The following is a 15,620-nucleotide window of genomic DNA, read 5'->3' as shown; positions in this document are numbered from 1 at the left end:
CATTGTTTACTTCTAACTAAAGTGTACGTTATTATATTGTTTACTTCTAACTAAAGTGTACATTATTACATTGTTTACTTCTAACTAAAGTGTACATTATTACATTGTTTACTTCTAACTAAAGTGTACATTATTATATTGTTTACTTCTAACTAAAGTGTACATTATTATATTGTTTACTTCTAACTGGAGCGTATGTTATCACACTTACTGTTTACATGTAACTAAAGGCATTGTCATACTTTTTAAAGTTTACATTATTACAAATACCACTTACTTGTATCATTGAAATAATTATTTATTATTTTCCTTCAACAAAACCTCTAAATTATTTTGAACAAACTATTTCCACTCCAGAATGTATGGCTCTATGACAATGATAAACATGCTGGTATATTGTGTATTGTTACATCATTGACCGGTAGTTCGTACAACATTATTTTATTATCTGAAGGGATTTGTTGCTTCCATTTTTGTTGTTAAATGTTTATCATAGTTTTCTTCCAACAAATACTGTTAAAACCACTTAAATTTTCTGTAATCCAGCTTTTCATGTTTATAGGTTCTGCTCGCTATTGATTGTTAGTGTCAAGACTTCACTGTAATTGATCAAAATTTATTATATAAATCACTAGGAAATACAGAGTATCTGCCAAAGTAAATGGGGGCCTATGCTTAGTGGTTTTCACCTTGTTTAGAAGAATTAAGATGCTCAAGATTATGCAATTAGAGACATCATTGGATTAAGCTAGAAACTTATGTTATGTTTTACTGGTTGTATAAGTAATATCCTGCATGTTGCCAAACCCAGAATATCAGTGGCATTCATATAAAATAAACATTGCGTAACAATGACAAGAAAATTAAATTTGTGAACATCTTCATACTAGCTATGTGTTGAATGTCTGAGCAATTAGAATTCTGTCGTATGTAAAACAAAATGACTACAAGTAGGTGTCAGGTTTAGAGTACGCTAAGCCTAATGTGTGTGTTTATAACTACTGCTATAAAGTAAATCAGTTTTACTGTCTCTTTATTTGCATAGAATCCCAAAAATGCATTATATGTTTTTTATGAATTGTTAATTAATAAAAGTAAATCGTAATTTGTTTTATTGACTTTGATCATTTATAATTAAATATAGTCTGGATTTGAATACAAGTCCTAAATTGTAGACTTAACTGTTAAATAGACCAAGAATTTTTATACATTTACATTAGATATACAAACTTTATGTTGTCCACATTTAAATACACTGGAGTATTGTGCCTGTAAGAAGGAAGTTATCCATAAACCTATAGCAGAATTGGCCAATTTAGTTTAGTTGATGAAGTTACATAGAGATTACCTTGAAACTACTTGCATAAAATGTATTTTACAAAGGTTAGAAATTGTCTTTTATAAATGTAGTGAAGTGTCTGTAAAAATAAACTGATCAGTATAACTTATTAATATCAAGAAATTTTGAGAAAAATGTGTATGTATGAACCATTATCGTATTCAGAAGACATTCTCTACATTACAAAGTCAGACAGTTCTCTGAGAAGATTTTTGAGTATGAATGGTAGAATTCCAGTTAGTGTTGGTTTAATATCCTAGACAGTTAAGATTTTCTTCAAAGTCAACTTCCCATAACAATGTGCCTTGAATATTCCTTAAATCAAAGCCAAGTGGAATTTTCTCTTAACAGCAAGGAATGGAGTATATGCAGGTTGAATTTCTTAAATTTCTTCTTGTGAACGATAAGGACGAGTGGACAAAATGATGGTATAAAAGTATAAAGCTGCATTGAGGTCAGTACTTGAAAAGTATAGTTGAATATTTGATTTTGTCAAGAAATCGATATACAGACCATATTTGTAGATATAACCTATTCTGTGACTACAAGAACTTTTTGTTTACAGTTATACTGGTGTTATTGTATGTATATGTAACATGTCCAATAAAATATTTAAAGTAAAAATAGCTTCTTGAAATGGTGCAGTTAACTATGAAAAATGTTGAGTCTGGTCATTTGGTTTTATCTTAAGGTAGACTGTGGTCGTGTTTTGATGTTAACTGATTTATTTTATTCTCACCAAATGTAGAATTTGTGATGTAGGGGCCTAATGCATTCTTTTATTTGCTGCACCATCTCAAGTTTCACCTTTTTAAGGCCCATCAGCACAGCTTGGTTCAACAAGCCGATGATATACAGTTAGTCCTTTTGTAATGATGATGAGTATATAAGTTTTATGGCGATTCTGATTTCATTTTAACTTACCATATAGTAACCTAAATTAATTTACATGTGTGAATAATATTATAATACGAGAACCAACTGTTTAATGATTATATTACATGTTTATTTTATTTTCACCAAACGTAAAACTGAGAAATAGAATCTGTGACATAGAGGCCTAATGGCAGTTGCGTCATTAGGTGCTTAAAAGAATCAGGCTCGGGCCCATAGGCATGGGAATTTTCAGTATTATACCTATCATAGTTCTCTATTCTGATTTTTCAAGACAGCATCTGGGGGCTCATGACACTTGAAATAGAATCAAGGCACGGGCCCTGTGTGCCAGTGCCTAGCAATGCCTCATTCTTTCACTTGCTGTATAATATCAAATAATAAATTAGAAGCAAAATGCCATAATATTATTCCCAAACCTAAATTAACATAGGATGCTGTATTATGATTGAAAAAGGACTAAATTCCTAAAGTATTTAATGTTAAATGTTTTTGTATTTTCAGTAGCTCTAATAAAAAACAAACTATTGCAATTTATGGCCCTTAGTTCTAAAGTTGTTAAACATACATAACTTAAAGTGCTGAAAAAAAAAGGTTAACCTGAATTCCAAAGTTATGTAATAGTTAAATTCTGGTGGAAAACATCAGTATTTATTGAAGATATTAGAGAAACTGCAAACACTAGCCCACTTTATGTAATGACTACTTAAAAATTACATGCATATTTTTTCATTCTAATTCTGATGAAGATTCCATTATTAGTTAAAAACGTTTTCCACCAATCTGGTACTAAATATAAAACATTGTTTTATAATTGTATTCATGAAGAAATATTGTCCAATAATCAAGTGAAATACTACAAAATCATCCTTTACCTTACTGACGTTATACTGTAAAAGGGCTATTAATTTATGAACTTCACAGTTCATTATCACCAACACTGTACTGTATCAGGGCTATTAATTTATGAACTTCACAGTTCATTATCAATTTGTATTCCTGTTTTCTAGTTGTTGCTAAAATATTATACAATTTTTAGTTAGTATCCAGACATCTTGGTTATTTAAAAAGCATGTAAAATTATTTTTTTCTGATGACCCTAGTCCAAGAAGGAAGACTGGGATTCATAGTTTATCTAATGTACTATTAGTTCTGAAAGATGCATGTATAAATACTAAATCCTAGTCCAAGAGGGAAGACTGGGATTCATAGTTTATCTAATGTACTATTACTTCTGAAAGATGCATGTATAAACACTGAGTCCTAGTCCAAGAAGGAAGACTGGGATTCATAGTTTATCTAATGTACTATTAGTTCTGAAAGATGCATGTATAAATACTGAGTCCTAGTCCAAGAGGGAAGACTGGGATTCATAGTTTATCTAATGTACTATTAGTTCTGAAAGATGCATGTATAAATACTGAGTCCTAGTCCAAGAGGGAAGAGTGGGATTCGTAGTTTATCTAATGTACTATTAGTTCTGAAAGATGTATTTATAAACATGAAGTCAAAAAATGTACTTTAAAATAATAATCCATACAATGAGGTGGGATTTAGTGTAAATGTAAAACCAAGCTTATGAGGGTGAGTATAGGTATTTTAACTTACTATTCTAATGAAAATTTCAACAGGATTTAATAGCTAAAAATTATTTACAGCACAGAGTTATCAGTAAGTATCTGAACCAGAGATTAGTTAGCTTATTTTAAGTTGTAGGTAACCTTAAGACGGAGAACTCTGATCTTTAAGGAAGATCAAGTTGTTAGTTCTTTCTTAATTATTGTAGGTTTTATTACTTATAGACAAGAAGGTTGAGCAGATTCTCCTATTCCTTTCCATGCTTGCAACTAAAACTGTAACATTGTTAGAACAGGAAGCAGGGTTTGTACGGGTGTTTGAAAGTCTTTAAGTTTGTGTGTATTTTTAAAATGAAAGTCAGTAAAAATACACTACATATCTAACTAATTCAATGTAAAGATATCCTAGGTCTATTACCTGAACATGATATCTTTAAAAGACAAAGAAATAAAAAGTTATATGAGCACATAGTTATGGATTTCATATTATCTTGTAAATATTGTAAAAGTAGGTCCTTTAAATTTTTCATGAAGGTTTAGGAAAGGCCTTTAAGTTTGCATGAATCCTAAAAGATAAGGCTTGTGTTTGTAGTGGTTTACATCTGTGTACAATAGGACATAGAAGTTCATTACATAAAATTTAAGTATGCGTATGATAAATTCAGAATGCAATATGATCATTTTATTAAATACTTAGAATAGTTTGACCCCAGAATAAGTATAACTGATAATGTGCTGGAGAATGGTAGGGTTTCTTTAAAAAGTAATGTATGCCACTTGGTAATTGTGTTATTGATACAGTTTATCTTTCATTATGCCAAAAAACAGTTTTTTTAAAATATTAATATACAGTAGCACAATGAGGCTGAGAGGAAATCATATCTACAACCGAGAACAGTTTTGATTTGTTTGTCATGAGAACATTGTAAACTATGTACACATTCATGCTTCGGTGTCATATTTTGTTGAAAATTCAGAATCTTTAAAAGCTGTAGAAACTAACAGGAAAGGTTGCAAAGTTTAAGATTTCATTCACTTGTCTTTGCAGTAATAAATAACTAAATTAACGTGAATGGGGAATTATGTGACATTCACATTGAGTTGTTTGTTGCAGGAGTACCCATTGGTAAAATGTTCTAATTAGATCCAGAACTAACGTTTTTCATATTTGGTATCAATGCCAAGTTGAAGAGATAGTCTGATGTCACAAGTTCAACTTTTAATTTAAAGTTAGTGGTGACTGTTTTATTGTAGGTTTACAGATGTAGAAAACATACTATAACTGAACGTATGGTACTTTTTGAATACCAAAATAACCAAAGGAAAATAACAACAAATGCAGTTTTTTTACTGAAACATGGCTTATTCCGATTCCAACTAAAAAAATGCTGCGTTTAAAATATTTTCCTAAATCTAAATCATTGTTTATTATTTGTCTTGGTTTACATAAAAATGTAAATAACACTTTCAGTTCTATAGAAATTACATCTTTTTTTCAAATGGACAGTAAATAGTGTAGAACAAAATATAAAATAAAAACAAGTATTAAAGAATCACTTCTGCAGTTAATGTAAAAACACCCAATCCTTATAACAATTCACATTTTGTCAGACTCACCTCCTGACAAAAGTTAAGAATTACAGGTTAGAACCATGAGTTAATTTCTGGTGTAAGCAAGAGTCCAATGTTCACTATATAAATTGAACTGATAGTTTCTGTTGTAGTGTACTATAGTGAAACCACGTAATCAGTGTAACGTAATATAGCAAATAGCAGTTGAAAGCGGACGGTTTAGATTTCATTAGGGCCACTAAGCAGTAACATAAAATTAACAACATTAGATTTTCAATGTGTAATTTATACAAACATCCTTCAAAAGTTTCATAAAAATATAAAGTGTGGGAATTTTCTTTGTTATTTCAAACATATATATTGCATTTAAAAATACAGGAACTGTGTACTTCTGTTTATAAAACAAGTTCAGTGATGGGAGGTAGTAATTTGTTCAAAACCTTATCATCATGATTTGGAATTACCATAAAAAAGTAATTTTCTAAATAAGTAAAATGTGAAAACTGTATGTTCACAAACACTTAATGGAATATTTGTCTAGTAAGAGTTGGGACACCTCATGAATGCCTTAAAGCTCTAGATTGTGTAAAATAAACACAAGTGGAGTTTATACTTTAAATCATGACAAGAAGTCTTGAAAATTCCAGTTATAAAACAAGCCAAGACTGTAACTTTCAGTAAAAAACATCTTTGGAGGGATGATTGAACTGGTACTTTTGGAGGTTAACTGTAAACAATGCAAAGGCACTACTATCACCACTTGATAAAATATGCCTTCATTCACCTCATACCCATCTTATAAACTTGCCAAGATGCTGTCAAAGCATACTAATGTCTAGGTGGATGAGAACCATGCCATTACTAATCTTAAACTTTATGTGGAAACATATGGCAAACATTTAAATACGTGATAAGTATCGTGGATGAAAACATCTGAGATCTGACTGAACACTTTAAAATGTATCACATAAAACTAATTCTATTCTTGAGTACAGAGGATAGTAATACTGTATTAACACACATGCAACCTGTGTAATGTACATTATGTGCCTCAACAATAACACAAAAACAAAGGCAAACTACTCCAGATAGTGGATTTTTAGACAACAAACTCCATTCTAGATGATCTCACTATGACTAGCTGTCTTCTCTCTGGCTAAAAGACGTCAGAACGGTTATTTGACATATCTCAATATTGTGAAGCTTCAGTTCCAAAGTATCGATCACCAAAATTTCCTAAAGATACCAGAAATAACAGGTGCAGTTAGTAAGTATCCAGAACTATAATCACAAATAAATCTTGGTAAATCTGAATATTTCTACACAGACTAGTGACTGTTTTATGTTAATATAGTGGAAACTATTCTCATGAAGTTCACAGTAAGGCAGCTAGAGAATTCTTACAAAAATAATTTCTAGTTTGACTTGTGACAGAACTTATGCATCAACAAAATATGAATGGAGTTAGAAAGAATGTTTAGAATTAAAAGAACATGAATGATAATAAATAATCAATTTGCATTTGTTTTTTTTTTAATTACACACATACCAGATGTCTCTAGTTACTCACCAATTCCTGGAAGAATGTAAAATTTCTCATTCACTTCTGGGTCAACTGCTGTTGTCACAATATGAACTTTTGGAAATGCATAGGCAATGGTATGAACACCTTGAAAACACAGCCAATGGTTGTATGTTATTTCCACAAAACATATCCATTTGTAAAATTATTTTTTTTACTAAATCCTTTCTTAGAGGTATGAAAGAAATGTTTTTTTTGCTTCTAGAACTCACCAGACAACTGGCAAAGAGGGATTAATTATCCTACATTCTTAACTTGAGAAAAATAATAGCATCATAAAATAAGTACAATTTAAAAAATAAAGTACAAATGTAAAATCTGGTCTGTTTATAATCAACCAAATTACCTGATTCTGCAGCTAACAATGAACAAAAAAGAATGTTATCTTCTGGAACATCGTGGTCAAGCAACACTCGAATAGCCATCATAGCAGCAGCACCACTGGCAACTGTTGCATCCATTAAAATAATTTGGTAGTCCTTTATGTCCTTGGGCAAACGTAAGTAGTAGAGCTATAAAAAGAATTAAATGTTGTCAAAAGTACAATTCAACATACCTTGTAACAAACCTTCAACTCAGCACAAGTACAACGATACCTTGTAACGAAACCTTCAACTCAGCACAAATACAACAAACCTTCAACTCAGCACAAGTACAACAACATACGTTGTAATGATACCTTCAACTCAGCACAAGTACAACTCAACATACCTTGTAACGATACCTTCAACTCAGCACAAGTACAACTAACATACCTTGTAACGATACCTTCAACTCAGCACAAGTACAACTCAACATACCTTGTAACGATACCTTCAACTCAGCATAAGTACAACTATACCTTGTAACGAAACCTTCAACTCAGCACAAATACAACAAACCTTCAACTCAGCACAAGTACAACTCAACATACCTTGTAACAAACCTTCAACTCAACACAAATACAACTATACCTTGTAACGAAACCTTCAACTCAGCACAAATACAACAAACCTTCAACTCAGCACAAGTACAACTCAACATACGTTGTAATGATACCTTCAACTCAGCACAAGTACAACTCAACATACGTTGTAACGATACCTTCAACTCAACACATGTTAAGTAGTAGTAGATGTACAGAAATTTCCAACGCTGTCCATCTTTGGCTAAATATTTACCCTTCACGTTATTTTTAGGATTAATATCCACTGATATGCGAGCTATAAGGATGTACAAGCATATGTGAAAGTATTCTGTGATTTTGGTACAAGGTTTTCAATGACTATACTACAAACTTCACTTAGCTCTATACACCACAGTTAGGAATGATAAAATATACATAGTTCTTATTACAATGTGAAAACATTATTAAGCCTATTTTATTTTCTGACACTATGTTCTTTACTCAGTTCCCTTTGGATTTTTCAAGAAGAAGAGTGCATAATAATATTTCTGCCATGTCTACTGTTGACGATGCATTTCACTCGAGACATAGCTCATCAGGCTGGTTGGGACACAATAAACACAGTAGTGGTTAAAACATTATTGTTACAACAATGACAGTTATTAAGGTGTGATCACCTTTTCTAAGTTGGCCAAGCATCAGACTGAATACAGAATGATGGTCAGTACCCAAAATGAAAGAGCATTAAAAGAATTTTGTAAATAAAAACTTCACCAGAACATATATACTTCTGTTTAGAAGGTTTTTGATAAACTTCTTCAAGAAATCAATAAACAATTCTAGAGCAAAATCCTACCAACCTCTGGTTCTCCAGTATCAAGGTTAGTCTGGATTAAAATTTTTCCTAGTCGGACATCCTTCAAAACATCACACAAAGCTTGTTCCATCGTCTCTCCTGCTCGCATGATGGATGCTCCACAGATCTAATTAGAAATATCTTTCGTTTTAATGTTTCTACAAGGTCATATGGAGAACGGAAACATTAAAATACAATAGCTTCAAAAGTTAGAAAGATTAGGTTGTAGGATTACAAATAACTTGAAATAATTCATGACCTAGTTAGTACTTTTACTTGGTTTAATAAGAAAATTTAAAAACTTTTTTAGATTTAGAAAATGATGTTCAGTTTTCTTTGTTATTAGAAGCAGCCAAACATTATCATTAGTATGTTACTTTGTTATTAGCAGCACGATCAACATTATGATAAGCACATTTCTTCGTTATTAGCAGCACACTCAACATTATGATTAGCACATTTCTTCGTTATTAGCAGCACGGTCAACATTATGATTAGCACATTTCTTCGTTATTAGCAGCACGGTCAACATTATGATTAGCATATTCATTATTAGCAGCACAGTCAACATTATGATTAGCATATTCATTATTAGCAGCACAGTCAACATTATGATTAGCACATTTTTACTTTGATACAGAATCTCACCTTGACCGTAGTGCTTCTTTTACCTTGGTAAGTTAAACCTTGGGGAGTTTCTACGACCACGTCCTGAAAACAAAAAAACTCCAGAGAACTATATGTAAGTATGGTTTGTTATCTCAACCCTGGCTACAAATGTCAGCTGACAGAACACTTCTCAGTAAATTGGTTTAACATTCAAGCTCCTTTCCTTTACCAATAATAAATACACAGCATTGTACTGTACAAGATTTTTTTACAGAACTTTACAAAACAGTTATGTGTATATGTTTTTAAAAAAACAATTTTTACACACAATTATTACCTGGTACGGAAGAATGGACAGGGCGTACTCTATCAGCAACCTCATTAGACGTTTAGAATAAAAAATAAATTCATCTCGAGACGTTTCTTTGTTTCTAATGAATGTATGCATCCCTAAGATTTGAGGTGTAGAGGGCATTATGTTGAGGGTGCTTGGTAAAGGTTGCCCAGCATGTGACTGGACAAGTTTAGACCTAAATGAAAACAAGCAAAATTAACAACATCAGTCCATCAAAACAAGGTAATTATAACACGAGACTAACAGTATATCAAAATAAACAATTTTGGGAAGGATTTCCAGCTTTCTAAGCAGGCAAGTGCTAACAATAATCACAGATTTATTGGCTGAATGAGCTACTTTAGTTTTCATTTCTAACTAGACAGCTGCTAACAAAACTCAGTTTTACTGTTTTCTTTTATCTGCATATATTAATACTTTTCACTTCTTAAATCTGTTTTGTAAAGAGAAACATTTATTATCACATAACTTTTTTTTTTAAAGTCCAGAAATAACACCTACCTCAGTTTCAGTCCTCTCTGGAACCAGTCATCAGGAGAGGGAAAAAGGAAGACACAGTTATTCTTTAATATTTACTAACAATGAACATTTCTACTAGCTCTCATCAAAATTTGCATAATGAAATCTTTGCTCTGAGTCAGATATCTTTATTAGGACATACTATCATGAATGTATTATTCTAAGTTTGGATATTGTGCTATCTCTTCTTCACTGATTACCATCTACCAAAGTTCTTAAACTCTAAAAGTTTATGGTGTAGACATATAAACAATTTTGTATGTGTTTTTCATAAACATATATTCAGAAAACTTATGAGTAGAAAGAAAACGTTTTACTTAAGCAACATTTTATTCACAATAAATGTTAGCAAATAATAACATGAATACAAACTTTACAAAGTACAGAAACCTCTATACTAACTAAACCGTATCTGTTTTCAGTCCTAACTACAATTCTATAGTAAGCTGTATCCGTTTTAAATCTCGACCAAAACCATATTTCTGTTTTAACTTTCAATCAGAATCCTATATGTAACTTATACAGAAACAATAACATCCAAATCTTGACTCACCAGCTGGAGCTGAGTATGTACATGTTGAACAATCAAGTTGATAGCTATCTGATTCTCTCCTCCTGTGTTCAATATAGACAAAATAGATGTAACCATACAGATATCTGGTTGTTTCTCTAATGTCACTGATCACTATTTAAAAGTTCAATTTCTTTAGTCTCTTTAACCTCTTTCCCTAGACTGGTCTTTATCTGACAACTGACTGCTAGAAATATAAACTAAGTTCTTATGGCTTGCTTAAGAAGAACAGCTCAAAGATACAACATTCAAACATAAGTAACTTTACCAACGAAGACCAATCAACAAATCCACAATATCAACTATAATACAACTCGCTTTCTTGCAAATTTAAACTAACTTAGTATTTATAATCTCACCTTATAGCACAGTTAAATCTACAGATTATTCAGTTATAGTCAGACACAAGGTTGAGACTATTATAATCACACAACTTACCTCTTGGAACAATTAAATCAGCATGAACCATTGTAGGAGCAATATAATGATCAAAAGCTGGCTTTACAAATCTATTATACTGTTTAAGCACCCCCTCAAGATCTCGTCCACGATCCATAATATCACGTTTCAATCTCCGGACCAGCCGAATATCCGAGTCTGTGTCAATGAAGACCTTCATATCCATAATCTGTAGCTCATCAAATACATTTAAAATTATGAAATACAATCTACACTGAAATGATTTCACTATAAAATCATCTTGGCCATTGGTGCGAGAAAAATTTATCACTGAGAAGTACCAAAAGATTTTTTGTTTAAAACAAGAATTTGTTTGATTAAGAAAAAAAAACCCTGTAAAAATACTCAAAGTTTAGAGGGTTCTTATATTTACTATGGTGTAAATAGAGGCTGGTCTTAGCAGCAGAATGCATAATTCTATGGAAGTTAACACTACAGTTTTTAATTTATAAAGATAGTGAAACAAGCTCAGTATTGAAAGAAATACCTTTATATTACTAAGTATTAAAGTCTGTAAAATAATATCTTGAAAAGGGATGTTGTTAAATAAGGTTTATTAAAATTAAAACTGCAGAAAATTCTACAATTTTTGTAAAGATATCATTTGATTTCCTCTATTAAAAACAACAGTGAGGACAGCACCAAGACTAAATATGTACGGTGTTGTGGACTGAATCATGTTTTTAAGCTTATATTATGTGTTCAGAGGTCAAATTTATTTACTTAAACTGTAATAGAAGGTTTTCTTAATACTTCATTTCTTTTGTATTCTTAGGTGGCTTTAAAAAAATAAGATAAAAATTTAATTCTTGGTTTTGCACATAAAGGATTACTTGATGTGAGTAGAAGTTATCTTAGAAAAATAAGAATGAAACTCATTGGAATCATCAGAAGGTCGTTAGTGAGATATGACATAGCAGTACTTACAAATATTAAACTTTGGAAATACACTAACCATAAAAAAGTGCAATAAGGCTATGATGTTCTTGCACCCACGAGTTTAGTAGTTTGTTTCTGCCCTCAAATATGATGACATTTGCTCCATACATAGTTTTCTGAAAATATAAAAAACCTGATTTTAAATTCCTCTTTCTTAACACCCAACTCTTAGTCAGTGCCCAAGTACTGTGACTTGTATCTCAAGCAAGATGACCTTTCCATTATATACTATGAATTATGAACACAAATATATTTGATTTAATAAACCAGCACCATTTGTCACAGTAGCCATATTTAACCCGTTAACAAAACTATGAAACCTAATCCCTTCGGTTCGAAATACTTCATACAACACAAGATTAAAGACTTTCTACTTATTAACGTTATTACTAACAAATTCTATATAAACCAGCTGTTACTAACCAGTATTGGTGCAATCACTATTATCAACAATGGCTGCAGCTGAACAATGATGCTTTCTGTTTACATTTGAAGTAACCAGTACTGGTGCAGTCACTATTATCAACAATGGCTGCAGCCGTACAATGATGCTTTCTGTTTACATTTGAAGTAACCAGTACTGGTGCAGTCACTATTATCAACAATGGTTGTAGTTGAACAACAAAAGTCAGAACAGTATTGGAAACACTTGCGGTTAACAGAACAGTATTGGAAACACTTGCGGTTAACAGAACAGTATTGGAAACACTTGCGGTTAACAGAACAGTATTGGAAACACTTGCAGTTAACAGAACAGTATTGGAAACACTTGCGGTTAACAGAACAGTATTGGAAACACTTGCGGTTAACAGAACAGTATTGGAAACACTTGCAGTTAACAGAACAGTATTGGAAACACTTGCAGTTAACAGAACAGTATTGGAAACACTTGCAGTTAACAGAACAGTATTGGAAACACTTGCAGTTAACAGAACAGTATTGGAAACACTTGCAGTTAACAGAACAGTATTGGAAACACTTGCAATTAACTTGTTTCTTGTTACTTTTCTACAGGAATGTCTAAACATAGGTTTCAATTTTTTTAAGATCACATTCTTGACTGTCCTGTTTCAACCTGCAATGATTTGTCTACTAGATTTATAAGGACTGTTGGTCAACATGTTACACTGGATTACTGTCATTAACACACAATTTTCTGTGTGTTTTCTTTTATGTTTCAGTGATGTCTGTATACCTATCTAATTATTATACAAACGTCATTAAGGATAAATTTACCAAATACTGAACTGTAGAGTCAATACTACTTCTGTATTCATGAGTAAACATGTATAAACGTTTACTCTTCTTTAAATTCTGACGTTGTCATCAGACTTAACTGATTTATTAGCAACTTTATTTGAAGAAGGGCACAAGCATGAAACTTGTACATCAACTTTATGGAAATAGAAGTATATTAATTTTTATACATTTTGGTTATTTTTAAACAACTTGATATAAGTTTTTAATATTTTCACATATGCAAGTCACTCATTTTATGTCTTTCATTACTCTACTATAATTAATAGTAATTCTTTTTTTCAACATTGTTTTAACTATTAGTCTCTTATGGCTTACCATTCTTTTATCTCTGGAATGGGTCACAAAGTTGTAAATTGGCACTTGGACACGTTTCCCTTCCTTGAGTTTCCTCAATGTTTCTATTAAGAGAGTGAAGTCAAATGCATCTGGATGATCAAAATTGTATTCATTTTCATGTGCCAGTTTATGTTGTTCTTCATCCAAAACCTGCAACCAGTAAGGAAAGAATTCATAAAGTAAAGCAACATATTGTTACTCCCAAGGTTTAGCCTAACTTCTGTTACCACAGTGAATATAATCTTGAATCACACATACAAAAAAATATAATTTTAAAGAACATAAATATCACTATCTAAATTCCTCATTTTGACTAAACGTGAACAATTACTTCAACGAACAACCTATCTACTGATACAGATTACTTTGCTGAAATACTAAACTTTTCTCCTTATAGCACACCTTCTCTACTACAGCACAACTATAGAAGGTGTTACAAGTTGTGTTGTAGTAGAGAAAGTATTAAAAGGTGTGCTGTAAGTATAGAAGGTGTTACAAGTTGTGCTGTAGTAGAGAAGGTATTATGAGGTGTGCTGTAAGTATAGAAGGTGTTACAAGTTGTGCTGTAGTAGAGAAGGTGTGCTGTAAGTATAGAAGGTGTTATGAAGTGTGCTCTAAGTATAGAAGGTGTTACAAATTAGAGCACACCTCATAACACCTTCTATACTTACAGCACACCTTTTAATACCTTCTCCACCACAGAACACCTTCTCTACTTAAAGGCACACCTTGTAACACCTTCTATACTTAGAACATGCCTTTTAATATCTTCTCCACCACAGAACACCTTCTCTACTTAAAGGCACACCTTGTAACACCTTTTCTATTTAAAGCACACCTTGTAAAAGGAATCCATGCTCAGAAGAGTTACCCAAGGGACATCCAGAGCTTCAATGATCTTTCTGGCTACTGTTGTTTTCCCTGATGCACTACCACCACAAATTCCTGCCAACCAAAAAAAAAAAAACAGGTAAGTTCAAATTAATTAAAAATATGGCAAAATAAAAACAAACTGAAGAAACTTACATGTACACATTTGTTAATTAAAAAGGAACATTTCAAACCAGGATTAATGCAACATGGTTTATTAAAACACTAAGTGTTGGAGTATATATGTAGCCTCTCACGAGTTCACTCACTAAAACATATCTACTTACCAATGATAAACGGCTCCACCAGCTGGCCCTGCGTGTCATACCAAGGTGGTCTTCCAGCAGTGTAAATCATTCTTTGTCTGGTTCTTAGTACGGGCTCGTGTGAAGACCCAGACTTTGAGCAAGATCGAGTTCTTTCTCGTTTAGTACGGTTACTATGGGAAGAGCATAAGGTATGAGGTGAAGAAGGATGCGACAACTGAGTTCCATCCTTTGTCTGTTCTTCTTTATCATCAAGTCTTCCAATTGTTTCATAACCCATTTCATCACTGCTACCACTAATAATATCAAAATCACACAGTGTTAAGACCCAACTAGTAAAACAGTGTATTCTAATCTTTGTAAGTAATATCATACGAAAAGTATATTTAATTATCTATGCTCATTACTGAGTTGATTTTTACTTTTGATATAAGTAGGTAGCTTGCACTGATGAGGTTTTTAATATTAATTCAATTTCTATTCCCTATTATTTGAAAACGTGATGTGTCTGCCAGTCTTTCATACTGTATCTACAGGAAGAAATCCCCAAGTTTATCAAACAATGTTTAAATTACTATTTGTCCGTGTTTCAAAAGGATCTACATCTCGTGGCTTCACAACACTGTTTGTTCATGTTTCATAAGATCATATGTCTTCACAGCATTGTTAGTTCTTTACATCATCATTTCTTGGGACTTCACAACACTGTTGATTTTTTAGAGCACTGTTT

The 15,620-nt window shown here is 32.0% G+C and overlaps 1 protein-coding gene across 1 annotated transcript in view; it reads right to left on the bottom strand.

Moving 5' to 3' along the window:
- Nucleotides 1-5,210: 5,210 nt before the first annotated feature.
- LOC106474363 (uridine-cytidine kinase-like 1) overlaps nucleotides 5,211-15,620 on the bottom strand; it is a 25,750-nt gene continuing 15,340 nt past the window's right edge. The window contains exons 2-15 of the mRNA XM_022402674.1: nucleotides 14,912-15,186; nucleotides 14,593-14,699; nucleotides 13,734-13,904; nucleotides 12,237-12,274; nucleotides 11,507-11,529; nucleotides 11,199-11,393; nucleotides 10,743-10,804; nucleotides 10,172-10,188; nucleotides 9,653-9,845; nucleotides 9,355-9,417; nucleotides 8,711-8,833; nucleotides 7,311-7,476; nucleotides 6,953-7,051; nucleotides 5,211-6,618 (exon numbers count right to left, since the gene is read on the bottom strand). Of these exons, the coding sequence (XP_022258382.1) occupies nucleotides 6,572-6,618; nucleotides 6,953-7,051; nucleotides 7,311-7,476; nucleotides 8,711-8,833; nucleotides 9,355-9,417; nucleotides 9,653-9,845; nucleotides 10,172-10,188; nucleotides 10,743-10,804; nucleotides 11,199-11,393; nucleotides 11,507-11,529; nucleotides 12,237-12,274; nucleotides 13,734-13,904; nucleotides 14,593-14,699; nucleotides 14,912-15,186 (1,579 nt within the window). The 3' untranslated portion in view covers nucleotides 5,211-6,571. The remainder of the gene's footprint in view (nucleotides 6,619-6,952; nucleotides 7,052-7,310; nucleotides 7,477-8,710; nucleotides 8,834-9,354; nucleotides 9,418-9,652; nucleotides 9,846-10,171; nucleotides 10,189-10,742; nucleotides 10,805-11,198; nucleotides 11,394-11,506; nucleotides 11,530-12,236; nucleotides 12,275-13,733; nucleotides 13,905-14,592; nucleotides 14,700-14,911; nucleotides 15,187-15,620) is intronic.

The sequence above is a fragment of the Limulus polyphemus genome, unplaced genomic scaffold, assembly GCF_000517525.1.
Source record: "Limulus polyphemus unplaced genomic scaffold, Limulus_polyphemus-2.1.2 Scaffold7121, whole genome shotgun sequence".
Classification (NCBI taxonomy): Eukaryota; Metazoa; Arthropoda; class Merostomata; order Xiphosura; family Limulidae; genus Limulus; species Limulus polyphemus.
Note: the sequence above shows the minus strand (reverse complement) of the source record. Positions and strands in the feature narration are given on the sequence as shown.